Source organism: Monopterus albus, unplaced genomic scaffold (genome assembly GCF_001952655.1).
Source record: "Monopterus albus unplaced genomic scaffold, M_albus_1.0 scaffold51.1, whole genome shotgun sequence".
NCBI lineage: Eukaryota > Metazoa > Chordata > Actinopteri > Synbranchiformes > Synbranchidae > Monopterus > Monopterus albus.
Genome location: NW_018127931.1, coordinates 7,030,406 through 7,051,058, shown reverse-complemented (window position 1 = coordinate 7,051,058; position 20,653 = coordinate 7,030,406). Strand labels below are relative to the sequence as shown.

General features: G+C 39.6%; 2 protein-coding genes across 3 annotated transcripts in view; both read right to left on the bottom strand.

The window, feature by feature from the left end:
* Positions 1-976: 976 nt before the first annotated feature.
* Positions 977-14,691, bottom strand: LOC109960935 (sorting nexin-4-like). Of its 2 annotated transcripts, XM_020601420.1 has the most exons (14): positions 14,577-14,691; positions 14,057-14,181; positions 13,743-13,881; positions 10,376-10,525; positions 10,220-10,267; positions 10,068-10,123; positions 9,345-9,417; positions 8,620-8,681; positions 7,308-7,373; positions 7,062-7,151; positions 3,451-3,550; positions 2,093-2,238; positions 1,847-1,961; positions 977-1,751 (listed from the first exon to the last, which is right to left on the bottom strand). In XM_020601420.1, exons 1-14 carry the CDS (start codon positions 14,658-14,660, stop codon positions 1,704-1,706), a joined length of 1,302 nt encoding a protein of 433 aa, XP_020457076.1. In that variant the 5' UTR covers positions 14,661-14,691; the 3' UTR covers positions 977-1,703. The 2 variants fall into 2 exon arrangements, with proteins under 2 accessions (XP_020457076.1, XP_020457077.1); XM_020601421.1 differs by lacking the exon at positions 14,577-14,691 and having other exon boundaries at positions 13,996-14,088.
* A 624-nt stretch (positions 14,692-15,315) lies between these two features.
* pnpla3 (patatin-like phospholipase domain containing 3) overlaps positions 15,316-20,653 on the bottom strand; it is an 18,452-nt gene continuing 13,114 nt past the window's right edge. The window contains 5 exon segments of the mRNA XM_020601337.1: positions 15,316-17,035; positions 17,242-17,349; positions 18,357-18,489; positions 18,642-18,818; positions 18,921-18,981. Of these exon segments, the coding sequence (XP_020456993.1) occupies positions 16,789-17,035; positions 17,242-17,349; positions 18,357-18,489; positions 18,642-18,818; positions 18,921-18,981 (726 nt within the window). The 3' untranslated portion in view covers positions 15,316-16,788.

Sequence of the window (20,653 nt, the reverse complement as noted above, 5' to 3'; positions counted from 1 at the left end):
AGGGAAACACGTTTCCTAACTGTGCATATGACAAATAAACACTTCGACTTTGACTTATGACAAAACTATGAATGATGGATGCTTATTTGTACAAGAGTATTTCTACTATATTTCAGAGGAATATTAGCATTTCTCACTGCACTACTTGCTGATTCTTGTAGTCACTCTGTAGATAAATCATGCAGCAGGCACTGCAGAAACCTTCATCAAAATCCATTTTGTCCATCATCATAACTGGAGGAGCTACTAATGGACACTGGTGAGAATTTCATTGTTAGGGGTATTTGATGTTTGAATCTGCTGTAGTAACCACCACTGACACTTCCTAGAAGTCATTTCTCATTCACTGCTTGAAATGAATATTTTTTGTTGATTTACATGCAGTTTTCTCTTGTTCATTAAGCTGCATACAAAACCTAAAAAGTGTCATAACCACATTCAGTGGTGTCAAATTACATTTTGATCTACAGTACATCAACCTATTCCTAGACTACAACTGTACATTTTTAGTCCTATATATGTATTCAAAATAAACAATCAATCAATCAATCAATAGTTAGTATGGTGACATATTTTTATTCAAATAAATAGAACAAAGACAAGCTACATCCAAATATAGCATTAAAATTATTATATAAACTTCATAAACACTCCCACAAAGCTTATTGTTGGCAAGCCTTCAAAAGAGGAAATAATGTTATTTAAATAACATATGAAAAATGTAAGACATTGAGGACAAAAAGTTTCATCCCAAAGGGACATCCAGGGGGCATCCTAAACAGGTGCCTGAGCCACCTCAACTGGTTCCGCTCAACGTGGAGGAGCAGTGGCTCTACTCTGAGCTCCTCACGGGTGACTGAGCTCCGCACCCTATCCCTAAGGGTGCGCCCAGCCACTCTTCGGAGGAAACTCATTTCTGCCGCTTGTATCCACGATCTCATTCTTTCGGTCATGATCCAAAGTTCATGGCCATAGGTGAAGGTAGGAATGTAGATTGACCGGTAAATTGAGAGCTTCGGCTTATGACTCAGCTCTTTCTTCACCACAACGGAGACCTCATTACTGGAAACTGGCACCGATCCGTCTGTCAACCTGCCGCAACATTTGCACATTTTTCCCTCACTCGTGAACAAGACCCCGAGATACTTAAACTGCTCCACTTGAGGGAGCAACCCGGACCCAACCCGGAGAGGGCAATCCACCTTTTTCCGACTGAAAAAGTTTCAGTTAATAAAAAATAAGATTTACTTCAGTGAAACTCTAATAAAATCCTGTGACAGAGCATCATGATGCGCAATTTGTTGTACATGAGTACAACACAAGCTTGGGCAGCGTCAACATGACTTTGACTTTAGTTCATTTAAACATTAATGTAAACTGCCAAGATTCATTTCCTAATACCACATCTTGTTAATTGACTGTAACATATAAAACTGGTGGCATGCCAGTTTACAGTTAAAGAAAATGGTCATGTGCTTTGTGTGATCTGGCACCTTTTTCACTTCACAAGAAGCTATTCACTATTACACATTATCTGCATATGGATGCTTTAATGTAAGTACTTGAAATGATATTATCTTTATGTGCATTTTGTGCCTTTAGTGTGGTTTTTTTTTCAAACCTTGACCCCAAGACATTGGCATTATGTGCCTGCATCTGCAGCTAAGCATGAGGGTGGAAATCCTTAGAATGTGGCTTCAACTTTACATCTTGAGGAAGCATTCTTTGGCATTGCTCCACACTTGTATTCCCTGCAGGAAGAGAGTAGGAATAAAATACTTTTATCATGAACATGATCACTAGAGTAGTCCTGTAACTTTCAGAGTGCTATGGTGTTCTTATGTACCTTTTTACACATGCTGATTTGCATGACAGCAAAGTTTATGAGTGCTTCTCGCAGGTCTTTGTCTTTCTGCTCCTTAAAGCGCTGCATGTCCACCCAGGCCCTTTCAACATGCTCTCTGCAGTGATAAACACCAAACACACTGAGTTCTCTTTCAATCAATGCAGGACATTTTCTGCTAACAGGTAAGGTTGCTTTCATACACATACACACACACTCTGGCAGCATTAGCCCGTGTCCACAACTCACTCGCACTCGACTGTCTTCTCTTTGACGGCCTCTTCGCCCTCTACTATTAGCTCTTCCAGGAGCTTCAGTCTGGCCTCCCTCTGTTCAGGTGCCTCTTGGCCAAAAAGCTTGTTGGTCATGCCTTTGAAGGAGAAGGTCCGCACTATCTGAAGAGGTGAAGGGGAAAATGTAGACACAAAACAGAAACACAAAAATGCTACAATTACAAGACCTAGATCCTCTGCAGTTTGACATCTACTGTAATACCAATTGCCAAAGAGTATTCCCCATTGTTAGGGCGATTTTCATTTTACGCACTTATGAATGGTTTTATTTTATAGCACACATAAGTTTACATATTTACAGTATATGTCATAGTTACGTTTACATAGTTACATATCACCCTATGTGTTCACTGAACCACTGGTCAATATTTACTGTGTTAGTCACTGAAGCACTGTTCAACATTATAGGGTCTTGTCCACTAAATCACTGAATCTCATTAGATTTACAGCTCTGGCTAAGAGAGTCCACAGTGAATTTATTATCACCACCGAGCTAGTGGAGCCAGGGAAGTTACGGTTCACTGGGACTCCAAGGTTAGTTAAACAGAGATGAGATCTGGAAGCTTGTGGAGGAGAAAGCTTCAAAGGTAGGAACATTATGCACACACACACACACACACACACACACACAGGCAGAACAGTTTTAATTAGTGAAACAGAAATCAATGCCTAATATGGAGCAGTTAGTTCGAAACAAAGGAAGAAGTGGGTGTGTATGTAGAAATTAAGACAGTATAGTTATTCTTCTCCTTCCAGACAGAGCGTTGGAGGACGGACAGGCTGAAGGACCAATAACAGGAGAGTTAAGTCTAAACCACGGCTTCTCCCCAACAGTTTTTGACCAATTAGACAGTAGCACCTTTTCATACAAATATTGTATACCGATGGGTTGAGGGCAGTCTTTTTCCCAAAACAGTGAAGATCCATGTGCACATGCTTATTTTGATACGTTAATGCATAATAAATTTCACACTGTGAAATATCCTTTTATTGGTCTGCTCTTTTCAAAATAAAAGAACAGGCCTCACACCATTCAGACAGGAGTTATTTCTCGAGAGGAGGTGGGGTGATTTTACTATTACCTTCCCTTCCACTCTGAGGGGAGACTTTGGATGTTCTCAATTGCCTTTGTCCTGATGAACACCCATCTATTACAAGGTGCATCCTGGAATTTTATGATGTTTAAAATCCTGACCAGAACAGTGAATAAAATTATAAGGAACCACAGGAATGTGCTAACACCCACCACCCTCTGTAATGTTCATCCTAACCTAATGGGGTTTTAAGAGTCAGGAGAGTGTGAGTGTAGTGTACCCCTGTAGCCAGCTCCTCGCGTTGCTGCTTCTTGGAGATGAGGTCCTGGGAGGCCATCTCAAGCTCAAACTGGGTCAGCTCATGTTTTCTGCACACTGCCCTGCCAAAGCAAAGTGTACAACATAATACCATGATCACCATGTACTCAAATATAAGCCTTTAAGACAGTGGAAGAACAAAAAGAGCCAGTATCTGTTAAGGAAAAGGAAAAAATCGTGTTTCCTTTAATTCTGTATAATATATGAACAACCATCGTGAGAGAGAAATAAAGAGAATTGAGATGGATACGTCTTCAGTATGATTTATTTCTGCAGAAAAAAGTAGTCTACAACAGCACTCAGCGAGGCATGTTACAGAGACTCAAAGAATAAAGGAAGATTCAGTTCAATGCAAAGCAGAGAATAATGTCACACATAAAAGGAGGATACACTGAGAAGAAATCATGTATCTGTGTTCAAAGAGTTTCTGATTTCCAAAACAGAGTGGTTCACATGAGATAATTTCAAGGTCTGTGGATGTTACAGCTGCTTCTTGCAGCAAACAAAGATACCTTAGGCATTCAGTGTGTCAGCAGAATTCACGTGTTCAGTGTGTGAAAGGTTACCACAGTTAGTTACCAGACTATAGCTTAATGTGAAAATGAACAATATAAATGGATATACTGATAAATGCCATTACAGTATCCATTAGGCACAGATGTTACAAGATGTCATAGATAACAGCTCTGTGAAACAGACATGTACATAGAATACTGCAGTGTGAGGATTCTAATCTTGTAGTGTGGGATTTGTTGGGGTTTTCTTCTATAATAATAATAATAACAATAATAATAATGATAATAATAATAATAATAGTACCTTGTAAAGTGTCCTGAGAAGAGTTTTGTTGTGATTTGGTGCTATACAAATAAAATTGAACTGAATAACCTATTCATCCATTTATAATACAGGTGTAAATATAGCCTTAGTAACATTTTCAACACTTCACTGGTAAGGGTGAGGAGATTCTTCCTTTGCTCTTTTGTTTTGTTCCAAGGTACAAAACAAAACATTTCATAAAACACACTAACATTTCAAATTATGGAAAAGGCAGGGACAACACTTCTTGCTTGTGACTGGATAGAACCAAGACAGTTCAGATTATATAGAAGTAAATCCCACTGATGTGTTGATGGGCCTTGGGGCCTCACTATACATTAGTAGACCAGCTTAATGTTTTCCTTCCCACAGTTTAAGTAATAGGCAGTGAGAAAAACATCTACACTCAGTACTGTCACAGTCTGTTGTTTTATCCCTCTCATTGTCACACAAACTTTAATTTACTTAATGCTAATCACTTCTATTGGCCAAGTATGTCACACACACAGAATCTGTCTCTGGTACAGAACCGAGGAAGCCATCTGCAGCACCAGCTCACATACACACACCGATTGTCCCTGCAAGGCGCTGCTCTGGCCATCAGGAGCAACTTGGGGTTCAGTGTCTTGCCCAAGGACATAGGCTAGGAAGAACAGGAATTGAACCACCCACCTTCCATTTGGGGGATGACCACTCTACCTCCTGAGGCACAGCCGCACCAATTCTCAAAGTGTTTATTGAGTTTAATGCTCATAAAAGAACATTTCACCACACTGTCTGCCAGTCTTGGTGGAAAAACTCACTTGAAGCACTAGAGTCAGATGCAGTAAGTTTTACTGCAATAAAGTCAGCACACACTCTTGAGCCATTCCCAGGAGCAGCTGACCTCTGTGCTGTCACACATACTGTACATTTCTATGCCTTCAGTTACACCCCGAGTGTAGCAATCCAAAGGAATTCACACCCACTGTTTTCTCATCTTACACAATAATTTCATTATCTTCATGACCTGAGGCTACGCTCCTTTAGGGCACCATGACCCAGGGCACCGTGTACCAAAACCTTCTGCACATACTTCTCTGTCTGGCTTTTGTATTTTATTGGTACAGCTCCCATGCAGCTGATCTTTAATGCAGACATTTCTTTGGTACTCAGTGATTTCACATCCAGTACAGTATATTATGATTGCTTCGTTCCGATGGTAAGGACACATTTGACTTAATAAAAATAAATGAGCATTCATGGTAAGGACAAAATTATTAGTGGTGTAAATCACCAGTCTCGATGTTTGCCAATACTTAAAAATATGCCACAATGCAATTTTGATTTGATTCGATTCAGGGGCCTACAACTGATATTGTAATTTCACATAATTACATTTTATTAACTGAAATGCAACAAAAGTATAATTTTTAAATTTTATTGAGCTCCTCTGTTCACTTTTAAGATGTATTTAAACATATATGAGTAGCCATGATGACCTTCCAATTCAACCTTTGAGATATGAAGCATTTACACTATCACACATACAACAAAGCTGGAAAAACATATTTCCTACATTGCAGTAGGAATTTTGTTTACAACTTAACATTCACATTTATTGTTGTGTTTCCTTTTTAATCCAAAATAGTTCCATATCTGCAACTTGTTTCTGATGGTTTACTTTATCTGTGTATTTTTCTTGGCTGCTACAGGTCAAGGCCAATTCTCACAGAAAGTGTTTTGTCACTTGCTCCTCTCACGCAACAGACAGAACACCAATCTATCAAACGAGTCAGTCCACAACGACTCAGATACCACATTTAGACTTGCCCTTTAAAATGTGTCCTGGGTGATCAGATCACAAATGGACAGCCAAAGACATGTGTGAGACATGAGTCACCCTGTTTACACTTTGCATCAATGTCATCAGATTGCGGAGTGTTTGACTGCTAGATCGATCCAGATTGTTTCACCTCCAATAATTATAAAGTATATGTATTAATGTTTCCCCACATCCTTCTGTTTCTCATAGTGCTCACAGATCTCCACTGATTGCCTGCCCCACTATGATCTCATAGGTGACCATTCAATTCAGTACACATGACACCTTGATGTCTGGTTCAATTCTCTACCAGGTACCATTGTTGGCTGTGTACATAAGAAGATAGAATAGTTTGAAATCACAAAGAGATGGCATGTTTCAATGGGGTTGTCGTACAACAGAACGACAACCCTCAGTGCAATACCTGTAAATATACTTTTGTATACATCTGGAAAAATTCATCTAAACTGTGTATATACATGTCTATACTTATAGGTACTTTATTTTTATCTTCTTAATGCACATTTTTCTTGTTTGGACATTCTTTTTCTTTCTTTTTTGTTCTCCCAGCTTGACCTTGTTTACTTGTCTACTCATTGCTTTGCAGAGGAACATTGTACACAGACGCTGACACAATGTACCAGAGTCAAATTCCTCGTGTGTCCAACACACCTGACGAATAAAGCTGATTCTGATTTAATTCAATCAGTCACTAAGAGAGCCTGACTTTGACTGTTAACATAAATAATAACTCAGTCAGTGCTTAATTAACATCAAAGCTTATCAGATGTTACACTCTCAATACCTCTTTTTGAAGAATATGCTACAATGAAATATGTCTTGTAGCTTTACAGCAGGGTAGTACATAGGCATGAACTGGTGGAAAGACCAGTGGTGTGCTATGCAAAGTCAGCAGTACCAACCCCTCATACCAGGTAAAAATATCTTACCTCAGAGCCTCAGCATAGAAGAGATATTCTTTGAGTTGGTCTGCATAATGTTCCTCTTCTTCTAAGATATCATCTATTGAGGCAGCATATCTGCAGGTATGTGACAAAAGCAACAAGTAACACAGCTGGTAGTTGGAGTATAGTGTTTGTGCAATACAGAAGTGTTTTTTGTTGAGGAGCTGAGTAAGAGGCATGACTAAAATAAATGGGATTTGCCCAGAGTTGCAAATCCAGCTAAATACTCACGCATCCATATGATGACCAGCACTTTGCAGTCCATCTCCCATCTCTCTCTCTATAGCACTCCACTCACTGCAGTGAACACATGGATGCATGCACACAAACACACACAGAGAAATTAGCAATGAGAGTCTGTCATACACACGGTTACCCTTCAAGAAAAACTGTCAAAAAGAAACAGCAGCACACAGTTTTACTCTTCTTTTAGTTGGTTCCTTATCTACACTGAGGATCTAAGGATAGAAGGTCTGGAAACACTGTAAAGTCCTTTGAGGCAAAACTGTGCTTTGTGATCTTCACTATATAGGGGACCCCTGATAGTTGAATGGTTACACTGTGGCACACCATATACACAAGGAGACAAGTCAGCATAGGCACACAGAGTTGTCTGAATGAGTTTAGTCTAAACATCACAATTAATCAAGTTGTAAAGAAGATTTAAGCAGGAAAGGAGAACTTGGGAGGGTTTGCCCTGATAACCCCTCAGACAATATATAAGCAGTTGTCTGTTTATCTTCCCGGTATATGGCAGAAACATTTTATGGCTGGCTCCTTTAATTCTGGAACGACATCTGGTTGAACATATAACAACACACAGAGTACCAAAACAAAGATAAAACATGTCCTTCAGCTCACACAAGCAGTTACTCACAGGTCCCTGTGGTCTTTGGTCTATTCTGAAAGTTTAAAATCCATTGAATAACATATGTTGGTTAATATATTGATTAAAACACAGTTTAAAACATACTTAATAATGTAATTTTCATGACAACTGTCCATCTCTCCGTGACCAGCTTACCCCATAAAATAATAATAATCAGACTGGGCTTTTTACCCCCCTGCTTTTCTGTGTTGTTGCAATGCAAACAAAAGAAATAAACCTAAGAATACCTAAGAAATTTTGATTGCAACAATTTTCTGGGACAGAAATGCAGAGTGCCAATATTTTTGTTGGCCTTTATAATGGCTTTGGCATTTTAGTTTGGCCATAGTCATATGTTTTATGTATTTGACCTGCCCATTATCAATTGTTGTTTAATGTGTTATCATGATGACTAATGGTCATATTTTATCAAGTGATTACTGCTCAGGATTGACTGACTGATGATTTTGGCTGCCTCAATGCATGCATACATGCATGTTTTTATTATACACAATGCAATGTATTGTGTATAGAAAAAACATTTCAAATGTATTGGCATTTAAATTACAACTATGTTGATATTTGTTATTATTATCAACACACTGATCATCATCACCATCTCAGGTCAGTTTTTAAGTCATGCTTAAAAACATTTTCATAAGCTTGTAGTCAAACCTGAAGACTCTTCCATAGTTCCCATGGACCTTATAAACACCGTAGAGTCGATCAGCCACCTTCTAGAAGAGACAAAGAAAATGGATGAAAATGAGTGTTAAAACAATAAAAAAAAAATATATAGAATAGTAACTTGTGATCTACAGTGAGAGGCTGCTGGTCTGAGGCTGACACACAGAGACAGACAACCACTCTAATCAATTAACCCAAACTGCAGGTCTTTGGACTGTGGGAGGAAACAGGAGTACTCAAAAGAAACCCACACAGGCACAGGGAGAACATGCAAACTCTACACAGAAAGGCCCCAGTCAGCCAAAAGGTCGGAACTCACAACCTTCTTATTTTTATAATAACAAGGTATCAAATGACAATGTGAAATGTGTGAAAGAGGTGACAGTTGGTGATAAACCTACAGAGAACAAGCTGAACCTGCAGTTCCCCACTGCTTTATAGTGAGTTTCAACTCATAACCACAACTTTACTTTAATGGTTCACTCTCACAGCTCTCATAGCGTTTTCAGAGAATGTCATACCAACATAAAATTTGATGCCAAAGTTGTGTCCATGGGTTGTATCTGCTGCCTCCAAGTGGCCAGAAAAATCAATTATTGCAGGCTTAAAGATTAAAAAAAACAAACAAAAAAAACATATTTTAAAGATTTTAAGCAAACATGAATTTAATGTATGTGTGTGAGAGAAAGACAAGTAGATGTGGAAAGACTTACTGCTCTTGCTCGGAGTAGCTGAGATGCATGAGACTGCAGCTCATCACTGTACTGTTTCATCTCCATGAAGCGTCTGTGTGAGAGGAAATGAAGACATTCATAAGTGAAAGGATGAAATTTGAAAAGTGAAATAAAACAGGACACAAGAATTAAGGGCACAGCACACAGGTGGTGTCATGTCATGGCTTGTCTTGTGACGTGGATCACATGACTCCCCTAACACCACCGGGAGCGGCGCGAATTCAGTGTGGGACTACCGAAATGGCTGACTACTTTTATACTTTTGACACATCAACACTGGAAAAATAGGACAATAGCGTATCCTTGATGCACATCAACCCACAATGACTCATGTCACACCCCGCCTGTGTGTGGTCTCCTTTACAACAACACAGCAATTAAAATGGCTTGCTTTCTACATTATCATTTGAAAGTGAATATAAATGTTTTTCCTTTTGATCTGATGAATCTAGAGATGCAAAAAATGTTGTTTACTATTTTCTTTCATCATAATAGTAGATTAATAATCACTTTTTGTGCCAAAATTTTAAACATTTGATGGTCCCAGGAATTCACTCCTTTTAAGGTCTCGCATTATAGTATGCTGGATATTTTTGGATGGTTATGACATCAAGCTGGGAGAACAAACAGTTCCATTACTTTGACATTAATGATAATGTTTGACAACAAAACCACACCTATGTTTAGAAAACACCAACTTACTTATCTGGATTTCTCACCCTAAAGGTGGCACTCAGAGCTCTCAGCCAGGAGTCTGCCTATAACAGGAGTTAACAGGAGGTGATCAAGCTTTACGAACACTGAAAAGATCTGTATAAAATACGGAAATAAAATCTACACAAATGTCCAAATACCTTTGCCTGAAATCCTGTCTCATACACCACTTCCTTCCAGCCCTGTTCCTGTTGTGGAAAAACGAGAGACCAGTAAGAGGGGGACAAAGAGGAATGAGTACAGATCTATAAATGAACACTTGAACTGCTGGACTGACACTGAGCTGCACCATGTACCTCAGTGAGGAAGTGGTAAAGGATCTTGTCATTAGAGAGGACAGGGTGGGAAGCCACACGAAGCAGAAAGTTCTCCAGCCCAACTCTACGGCGCTCCACAAAGTCTGGGTCCATGTTGTCTGCTGACAGTTTGTGCCACACAAACTCTGCCTACATGCATGAGAGTAAAACATTCACATTTGTCACTTAGGTTTTTTGGGACACTTTTTAAGCTTGTTTTTTTTTTTCTTTTTCTTTTAGTTTATCTGTTCCTGAAGAAGCTTATTTCAGTGTTTCTCTACAATATAATATAAACAAGCTTTAAGAGGTTCCCAGATAAATAATATCCACCCCTACTTAATTTTGTTGTTGCACTTAGTTTGGGAGTTGCACTATAAATTGGTAAAAATGTAGACATACAATTTAGTTACTTTGTAACTGAAGTATGATAAAAGTTCAGTCAAGTTGAAATAAAACTTGAAATTTACAGCTTCTCCAAGAAGTTCACTATTAATTATTATCAAAACTGTCAGAATGATGAGAGACCGATAATAGATAGAGCAGGATGAAATGGGGATGTCTTCAAATGTCTGATTTTGTCTGACCATCAGAACAGAAGGATGTTCAGTTTACTTTCAAGAACAACACCAAATCCTCACATTTCTGAAGCTGGAATGAGCAAATGGTTGTTTGTTAAAAATGGAAAAAACTATTATCAGTATAGTTGCCAATGAATTGATCAATTGACTGATTAACTAATCACTGCAGTTCTAGTTGCAGTCTCCTGATTTGGGAGTTTGTTTGTTATAGACATTTTTACTTTTATGGGTATATCTATATGCGATACAGTAATCTTCACCATAATAAAAGGAATTTTAGCATCACAGAACCAATAATTAAATCTTTGCTGTATTAATAACTAATGAAGTAGTTTACAACAGTATGTATGACTTATTTGGGGCCTTCATTTAGCAGAGGTTAGCTGTGATATCTCAACCTACTAATGCTTGTCCATAGCATAATTACAGGTCTCAAATCAAATCAAATCAAATTTTATTTGTATAGCGCCAAATCACAACAAAAGTCATCACAGGACACTTTACAAAGTAAGGTCTGTCACTGAATTCGGATTTTCAGAGTAGACTCACTAGACTTCCATTCCCCAGTTTGTTTATCTATCCCACATTAAACTCCTGTCTTACCTAAAAGACTCAAGTGAATCCAACACAGCAAGTTAAAGTAAGTGAGGACTGATCATAGCTCAGTTTTAAAATTCTAGTGCTGAGCATCTGGTTGCTAAACACTGGACGGTAGGGTTAGAGCAGTATACTGGTTTCACAGCATACCATGGTATGAAAATTGATGGTTATCATACCAATCACATATGCTTATTACCAGTATTGAAGGAAAAAATGCAATGCGTGCACACATTTCTTCCCCAACTGCCTGTCAGACTCTGCAACAGGCACCACACGCACACATGAAGCAGACAATTGGCAGCGAGAAGGACGCTGATAGTATATCACTAAACTCCATCCACCAAAAAAGACATTTAAATCAGCTCACAGGGTTGAGAGTTACTTTGGATATCTCAAAAACAAACACCTTCAAAACCACCATCTCTCTGTACATGTCTAAGTATGTGTCCTGTTTATAAACAATAAATGTTAGTTATAAAAGGTGGTATCAAAATAAATTTTCACATTGTCTGTTTGTTTGCTGATCTCTGACTTACCAAAGGATGCGCGCTGATTCAGATCTGGCCCAGCAAACGCACAAAGTCTCCCGTCTCACAATAATTGAGTATGTGTACGTTCATGAGTGAGTGAAGGTGCAGACAGGTCTGGCTGTGCTGTAACACACCTACGATAAGTTAACAACTATTTTGATAAATCATTTAGAGCACTGTGACGGCACGTCTCACTATTGTCAGAAGTTTTACAAACAAGTCAGTCGATTAATGAAGAAAATAATCTGCATATTAATCCGTACTGAAAACAATCATTAGTTGCACTTGGCTACAAACTAGTTCAGCAGAGCTTCACCTCAACCAACTACAACAGTCAAATGCTGCTTTTACATCAGTACATGACTGACAGGCTATTAATGTAATAATATAATATACTGTATAGTATAACATTTTTCTGCACTGAGTAGCCTACTAATTCTTTTAATACTTAAAACCTACTTTTATTACTATTATTAACACAGGACTTTTTGTAACAGACTTTAGGCTCCTTTTACAGTGTGATATTAGTACTTTTACTTAAGAAAATGTAGTGAATACTCCCTCTACTACTGGTGCTAACGTGCAAACATGTTAAAGTTATATGCTGTTTTTGAATCATCTTTATAACTCTGCTTATTCTTTAGGGTCAATCTAGCACTGTAATGCTGCTTAATCAACTGGCACAGGCACCTCATTCTTCTGAGGGTCGTTGTAGCTGATAATAATAGTAATTGTGTAATACCGTGAAACCGTGATATTTTCTGACACGGTTATCATAATGGGAAAATCTTATACTGTTGCAACCTTAATGGATGGTAGCAGAGAAGGTTGTACCAGTCTCTGTTTCTGAAATTGTTTAACTGATTTTACTGAAACTCAGCACTGGAGCAGTCAGCTGACAGTGTGCTGTTCAGTGTCACACTGCCCTTCCTTTCCATCACCCATTGAAAGGCAGCCCTGTGAATCTGACATTCCTTGCATGGATCTGTTAGGTATTTTTAGTCAGATAGATATTGGTTAGATACTTTATGTATTAGAAATGTTTAGTGGAGATAGGATGTATAGTTAGACTGTTAAATGCTTAGGCCTGCTTATGAGTTTCTACAGGGTACATCTGGTCAAGGATAACTAGAGAGAAGAGTTGATGACTGTCAGCAGACAGGGTGTTTAATATTATTATTATGACGTGTATAACTGTAGCCTTAGCCATAATATGAAGTCTGTGAGACACGACATGTACTAGAAGTCTGTGAGAATGTTTTTAGTTACACACCACTTAACCAACAGACACACACACACACACACGTTGATTTGCTTCATGTTTTGACTACTGCTATGGCCAGCTGCAAAGCTGGCAACAGAGATGTCTCGGTTGATGTTTCTGTGTAGTATGGGGCTAGCCCAACCGAGGGGATATAATGTATAGGCCTGGTGGGCTCAGGGTCTTTCATCTTACATCTGCCTGTGAGCAGTTTGGAGGTGCAAGATACCTGAGCGTGTAATGTTAATTTTACCTGTGATCCTTTGAATAAATCAGCACTGTTTTGAAGTTACGTGGACTGTCTCGTCTCTCAGAGTTAGCAATGGTAAGAAGAACCATATCCTACAGATCCGAGTATCACTAAACAGGGTTTGGAAAGCAGAGCGCACTGAACTCACCCTCTTCTCAGGCAGAGGGGGCACCACGATGTATGGATAGGTAACTATTAGGTAGTTCCGCAGGAGTTCAAATTCACTGTATCGTCTCCACAGAGAGTCAGGGGCTGGGTTCCGACCATCAGCAACTGCATCCATTGGCCTTTAAAGATGGAGCCACAGGAGAATTTGGTTAAGTTGCTTTTACACCGAGACATATGACATAAGGAAATTCATGCAAACACAGCACTCAAAAACAGGAAACATAGATGAATACCTATGAAACACCTCTGTTCAATCCATAGCACCTCCTTTGAGAAGGGGGATGTTAATCTCACCGTGTTTCAATGAGGTACACGGTGAACGTTTCCTGCATGTTCACTGCGTTTTTGCCACTCCTTTTCTCAGCCTCAGCAACACAGATCTCCATCCTGCCCAGGAGAGTGCAGCCCTCTTCCACCATCTGAACCATTACAATGCAAGAAGTCATCAACAACCTCTGTCTGAAGACATTTGGTCATTATTCCCACCCATCTGCTCGTTCGTGGCTTTTCTTGTAAAGCTAGTAAAGTTAGCTATCAGCTGTCCATGTAAACTACATGCTAATTTGCATTAAAAAATCATGACCCCAGTGTCCATTCTGACAAGAACTATTTAAATGAGGAACACATTACAGGAATTGTGCCTAAGTATCGTGTAGAATAATATGTGTAGTTAATGTTAGCCCTGCTGTGAACTTCGAGCAGCTAGCCAACATGGAACACGATGTAACGTGAACAGTGTTAGCCCGCTGCTATGAGTAACGTTATGTAAGTGCTGTTTAAAATATAGAACAGGAAGGGGAGGCTACTGTTTTACCGTGTTGTTTAAGCTCCCGTCGACAGCCATGTTTTCTGAATCGTCGTCAGTACCCACCAGCTCTTCTCTCCCATCCTCCGACATTTTTTCCTCCTGATGTGTTTGGTGAGCCAGGACGCATGCGCACAGCGTCATATGGTCCAACAGATGCCTAGGACAAGCATAGAAGCTATGTACACAACTTTAAATTATGAATATTTATTATCAGGGCATCTTTGTCAGGAGAATTCCCTTTCCCAGGAAAGGCCACTTTTTTTAAACACACATTTTGTGCATTTTGCATTTTTTTCTTAATTTAAAATGCCTAGATTGTAACTGCTATAAGTCCCTTTTTTAAACACACATTTTGTGCATTTTGCATTTTTTTTTCTTAATTTAAAATGCCCAGATTGTAACTGCTATAAGTCTCTGACTGTAAATCTCCTGTAGGTTCTGTGTTCTGCCTGTACTGTAGGCCTACTGCAACCCTGCAAAAAGTTGCTGTGCATTACAATGACTGGACAGATGTATGGAAGATAGAAAAAATAAAGCATATTTTTAATAAATAATTTATAAATGACCTTATTATTGATAAGCTTGAAGCTCAACTGGGAGTGAGTGCACAATTATCCACCATAGTTGAGAATTTGTAAACATTAAGTTAAATATTTTTGGAATGGTTCTTTCAATTTGTGGAACTATGCTATGATTTGTCATTGGTCATCCTGGTTGATGTCATCAAAGTGTCATCATAAATCAATTAATTTAAAATAGTTTAATCTTAGGAGAACAGCACAGTACAATAACATAACATTACATTCAAGTGATAAGTGAGTAAATTAGATTTTGAAGCCAAAGGTCAGACCGTACACAGTGAAAACACTGATATCAGGATAAGACTGGTTTCACTCCCCTGATCAACACAGAACACAGTCAGTGTGAGCAAATGAGTTTAGCAAATGAAGACAGTGGCATCCACAGAAAATACACTTTACAGTTGTGTCAAATATCTACCAGCAGACATGTGGTACCAATAATGGAGGTCTGTTGCTGGCTTTATACACAGAAAATGGGCTATATTAATCAGCAAGTCGTGGTTAACAGTGTTAGAGATCAGTGAATAATGTCACTTGTTTGATAGATTTGTCTCAATATACAGTTCTGTTATGTCTATGTTATGTCTAGTCTTTGACATCATCTCAATTAAAGCACATAACTGAGTTTAACTACAGGATGGGCCACGGAAAAGTAGTCCGTGCAAGCAGATTGTTTTGGAGGCGGGCTACTTTTCCATGGTCCACCCAGTATATGCTTGTAAAGTGGCCATAATGTTAATGTTAGTCATAATGCTGTGATTGGAGAATAACGTAGGGCTAAGAGGCTATTATGAAGACACTTTTTGACATGGTTGAACTGGGTGAGCATTCTGTTGATGATGTTCCTGAACTCCTGGGGTGTGTTGATAGCACATACCTTATTTCTCACTAAAGTACAAATGTTATGTCAGTGTTAGCACTGTTATAGCTATAGCAACAACCATTAGCCACCACATTACCTACAACCACAGTCATGGCAAAAACTACAGCTACAGTAACAGATTGGCTAAAACCACAGCTCTGACTGTGTCCCCTTGATTGTGGTCATAGCCAGTCCAATGTAAGATCAAGGAATATAGCAAGATAACTGCTGTTTATAACAAGGAAAACAGATACGCCATCTCAGGTAAGATTATTTATATTTAGAAACATGGCCGGAAATCCTTCGATATGGCTGCCAGAAGCCGCATCATGTCACCTAATAGTCATTATATGGTGCATGGGGATATCACACAACTGTAAAAATTAACAAACATCATCAAAAGAATAAACAGACAGAGAAAGTTACTTGCTGAGAAACAAAAAGCTCCTGATTTAGTTAACTCCATTGGAAAGAGGATACCACTTTTAAGTACTTTTTTAAACAAATGGCTACTTAGGGTTGTAGTTAGACTGTCAGACTGAACACATTTCTGTGCTGTGTGTTAAAACACATCCATGCTCCTGAGTGAGTTGCATCTCTGCCTTCCAGAGAATTAATTAAAATATAATACACTTTGTGCTTCCTGAAATGTTTGAAGTTCGGAACATTCATGCTTATTTGTTCAGTTTTTTAACCCCTCATCAATCCACTAGCTGCTCCCAGAGAGAGTAGACATTTGATTAGATCATTGTCAAAGTGCAAGTCCTAAATCTTTTTACTGCTGGGCATAGCTATGAGGCTCATCCTGTGAGCCCACAAAGAAGGACACTTGGTGTGGAGAGGTGGGGCCAATGTGAGGATGACGGTAGTGGTTAGACGAGGAAGAGGTAGATTCAGGACTCTCCCAGTAGTTGCTGTGGAGGTCTAGGGAGGAAAGAGCAGGCAGGTCGTCTCTCTGCATGGGTCTGTCACACTCCGTATGTAGAGGTGGTGCGCTCAGGCATTTCCTTAGGCATGGTTCACTGTAAAGTCATTTATACACATTTAGGAGTTTGTTTCACTTAGTTATATACTGGGTTGACAGAAAAAAACTATACATTTAGTAAAATGTTTATTTGTACTGACCCATCCTTGACACTCAATAAATAAACCTTTGTAAGAATGAAAATGACTGATTCCAAAGACTGGACAGTTGTTTGAAAATGACACTGCACAGAAAATCTGTCACCTGTGGGAGGTGGTTGGTTCTCCTTTCCATGTTTGTCGGTACACATCACCTGCCACCCCAAACAGCCAGCGCACATCAGCTGGCACCTCTGGGATCCACTCCACAAACCTGGAGCAGAGCAGAAATGATATTAGATACACAGGCAGCTTGGTTCCACACCTGACTCCACGATTGTAGGCCTCATCACAGATGGCGACAGGGAGTACAGACAACTGATTCAGGACTTTGTGGACTGGTGTCTGCAGAACCAACTTCAGATCAACACGGAGAAGACCAAAGAGCTGGTGGTGGATTTCCGCAGGTGCAGACACACCCCTCTGACACCAGTGAACATCCAGGGAATGGATATTGAGAGAGTGGACTCTTATTAGTACCTGGGTGTTCACCTCAACAATGCATTCGACTGGTCATACAACACAGATGGACTTTATATGAGAGGCCAGAGCAGGCTCTACCTGCTGAGACTAAGGTCATTTGGAGTGCAGGGGACACTCCTAAGGAAGTCCTTTGATGCAGCAGTGGCATCAGCCATCTTCTATGGAGTGGTCTCCTTGGGGAGCAGCATCACTATTGCAGACAGGAAGAGATTAGACAAACTTGTCAAGTGGGCCAGCTCTGTCCTGGGAAGTCCCCTTGACCCAGTGCAGGTGGTGGCTGACAGAGGGATGTGAGCCAAGCTAGCATCCCTGCAGGAGAAGGACTCCCACCCCAAGGATGAGACTCTGACAGCACTGGGTAGCTCCAAGAGTGACAGGCTGCTCCATCCCAAGTGCATGATCGAGGGTTATTGAAGGTCATTCCTTCCTGTTGCTGTCAGGCTGTATACCCAGCACTGGTCCCAGTAGACTCGTGCAACTACAGTATATGCAAATATTAGTTTTACTTTTTATTATATGTTATATTGACAATATCTTGTTTGTAACTTTTTCTGCTTTTACCACTGAGTGCCTTGTTTCTATCCCCTGGCTGATGTAGCCTTGTGAATTTCTCCGTTGTAGGACTAATAAAGGTTCATCTTATCTTATCTTGCCACAAGATGGCTGGAAATAAGTTTGAGGTGCAGAACTCTTTTTCTTAAAGGTGAGATACTGTCACTGATAAGACCTACACCTTACCTCTGGGCTGCTGAGTAGGCTGACTGTACAGGAAGTGTGTATGGCATGAGCATATAGGAAGCCACTCTCACTGGCAACATCTCTGATACCTTTGCATACAGGCCAGGTTTGTCTTGGCAGGCCTCACAGAACACTGATAGACACAGAGAACACAGAACATGTTTATGTGAGAATTCACAACCAAGTTTAAAGAAGCATTACATAAACTCGACTAAAAATCAGTGCAATCTGATTCTGATTCTTAATCTTCACTATTAAAAGCCAACAGTCTGAGATGATCTTCACCTTTCTTAAGTGTCGTAGGCAGAAAGATGTGTTCATCCAGCCACCAGTGTGGTTTACGCAGTAGGCGAAGTCTCCGGAGCACCCACTCTTTAGTTGTTTCAGTAGGCTTGCAGCAGCAATTGGCAGAGTTCTCGGGCATGGCTGGGCCAGAGGTTGGATACTCCAGCATCAACAGGTCTGGTACCACAATGACAGTCCAGAAGTTGTAGTAAGCTAGAGCCTCATAGGGATGCATCACAACTAGGTAACTTTATCTGAGCTTCACTGTAGAGTACTTACTGTTCTCTTCAAGGAAGCGTAGAGCATCCTTATACCCGCTCTGGCACATCTCAGCTAGCACCTGTGGAAAGGAAGCGGTACATCTTATATAATCTACAGGAAAAATAAAAAAAGGTTTTTTCAAAACTTGTATTGCCTTCACATTATTCATTTTATTTTTAAGTTTGTACATTTTGTCTTTTATACCATTTAATGTTGTACAGTGTTGTGTGATGACCAGGATGCAACCAAAACTCCTTGGTTTCATAATGAAGTTGTTCATAATTCAAAGTGTAGCTGGAGCTTTGACCCTTTAGGGCTTCCATTCTCCCCTATCTACAGTACTCTAACTACTGTCAAAGAGACTATTTGTGAAACTTTAATTTTAAGAATTCACTCTTAACAGCAGAAACCTTTCTGCTATCGATTTTCTAAATTAAGAAGAGTCTGTGCATCAGTTACAAAGGGGACCCAGGACGTGGTTATCCTAGCTTAGCATAAAGACTGTAAGCAGGGGGAAACAGCTAGCTTGGTTTTATCAAATGTAAAAAAAAATGCCAGCACATCTAAGCATCTTATATTAACATCTTTATCATGTTTGTTTAAATACATTTATACAATTACTATGTCATAATTAAACATGTTAAAAGCACAATTATTTTTAACATCAAGAGTAGAAGTGTGTTGCATTTCACTGTTGTCTAGCACAGATCAATGAAAGATTTAAAATGCATAAAATAGCTATGATGGGCAACGGAAGGCACATCTTCACTTTGTTCCTGTGTTGATGTGATTTTAATGTAGCACAGAAAAGTTAAGACAAAAAATAACAAGCTAACAATGTCCTTGTAATAGTAGCCTATGTACTGTATAGTATTTCTCTTTGTTTCTTTGGTAATGTTTTTAGGCATTTTAAATCTTCCTCATCATACTGAACACACGCATATAGTGATAACCTTTTCATTTCATCTTGGCAAAAAACAAACAAACAAGAAAGCTCATTTCCCAAAATATCAAATAATTTATTTAACAAAGACATCAAATACTCTGCCATACTGCTGTAAGTTTTCATAATGTCATATTGATCTCTTTTTACACCACTAATAATCTATCAGGTTTACCACACCAGACAGGACCCCAGGTGCAGATTGGCAAAGAGGCCACAGAGATAGCCAAGTGGCTGGCATCATGTACAGAAAGATCTGTATGGGTTAGACCCTCCCAGGTCCAGATAGGAGACTCCTCAGAATGTCATGGAGAATAACAGGACAAAGATCCTCTGGGACATCCAGATCCAGAGGGACAGGAAGGTACTGGCCAACCAACCAGAGATTGTGGTAATAGACAAGGAACAGAAGGCAGCAATGATGATAGGTGTAGCACTCCCAAGTGACATCAACATCAAGAAGGAGTATGACAAGCTGAAGAGGTACCAGTGACTGAAAGAAGAACTGCAGAGGTTGTAGAAAGTGAAGACCAAAGTATTCCCAGTGGTGGTAGGAGCACTTGAGTTTGTGACTGCTGCTAAACTGGAAGAATGGCTCCAACAGATCCCAGGAAGGAACAACATCAGAGCTGTCTATGTGGAGGAGTGCAGTGATAAGTATAACAAAGATACTACAAAGAACCCACAAACTCCCAGGCCTCTAGTAGAGGACCTGAGGTTGAGGAAGACACACACCACCCATAGGGGTGAGAAGGAAATTTTACACACGTGTGTGTGTGTGTGTGTGTGTGTGTGTGTATCAGTGGTG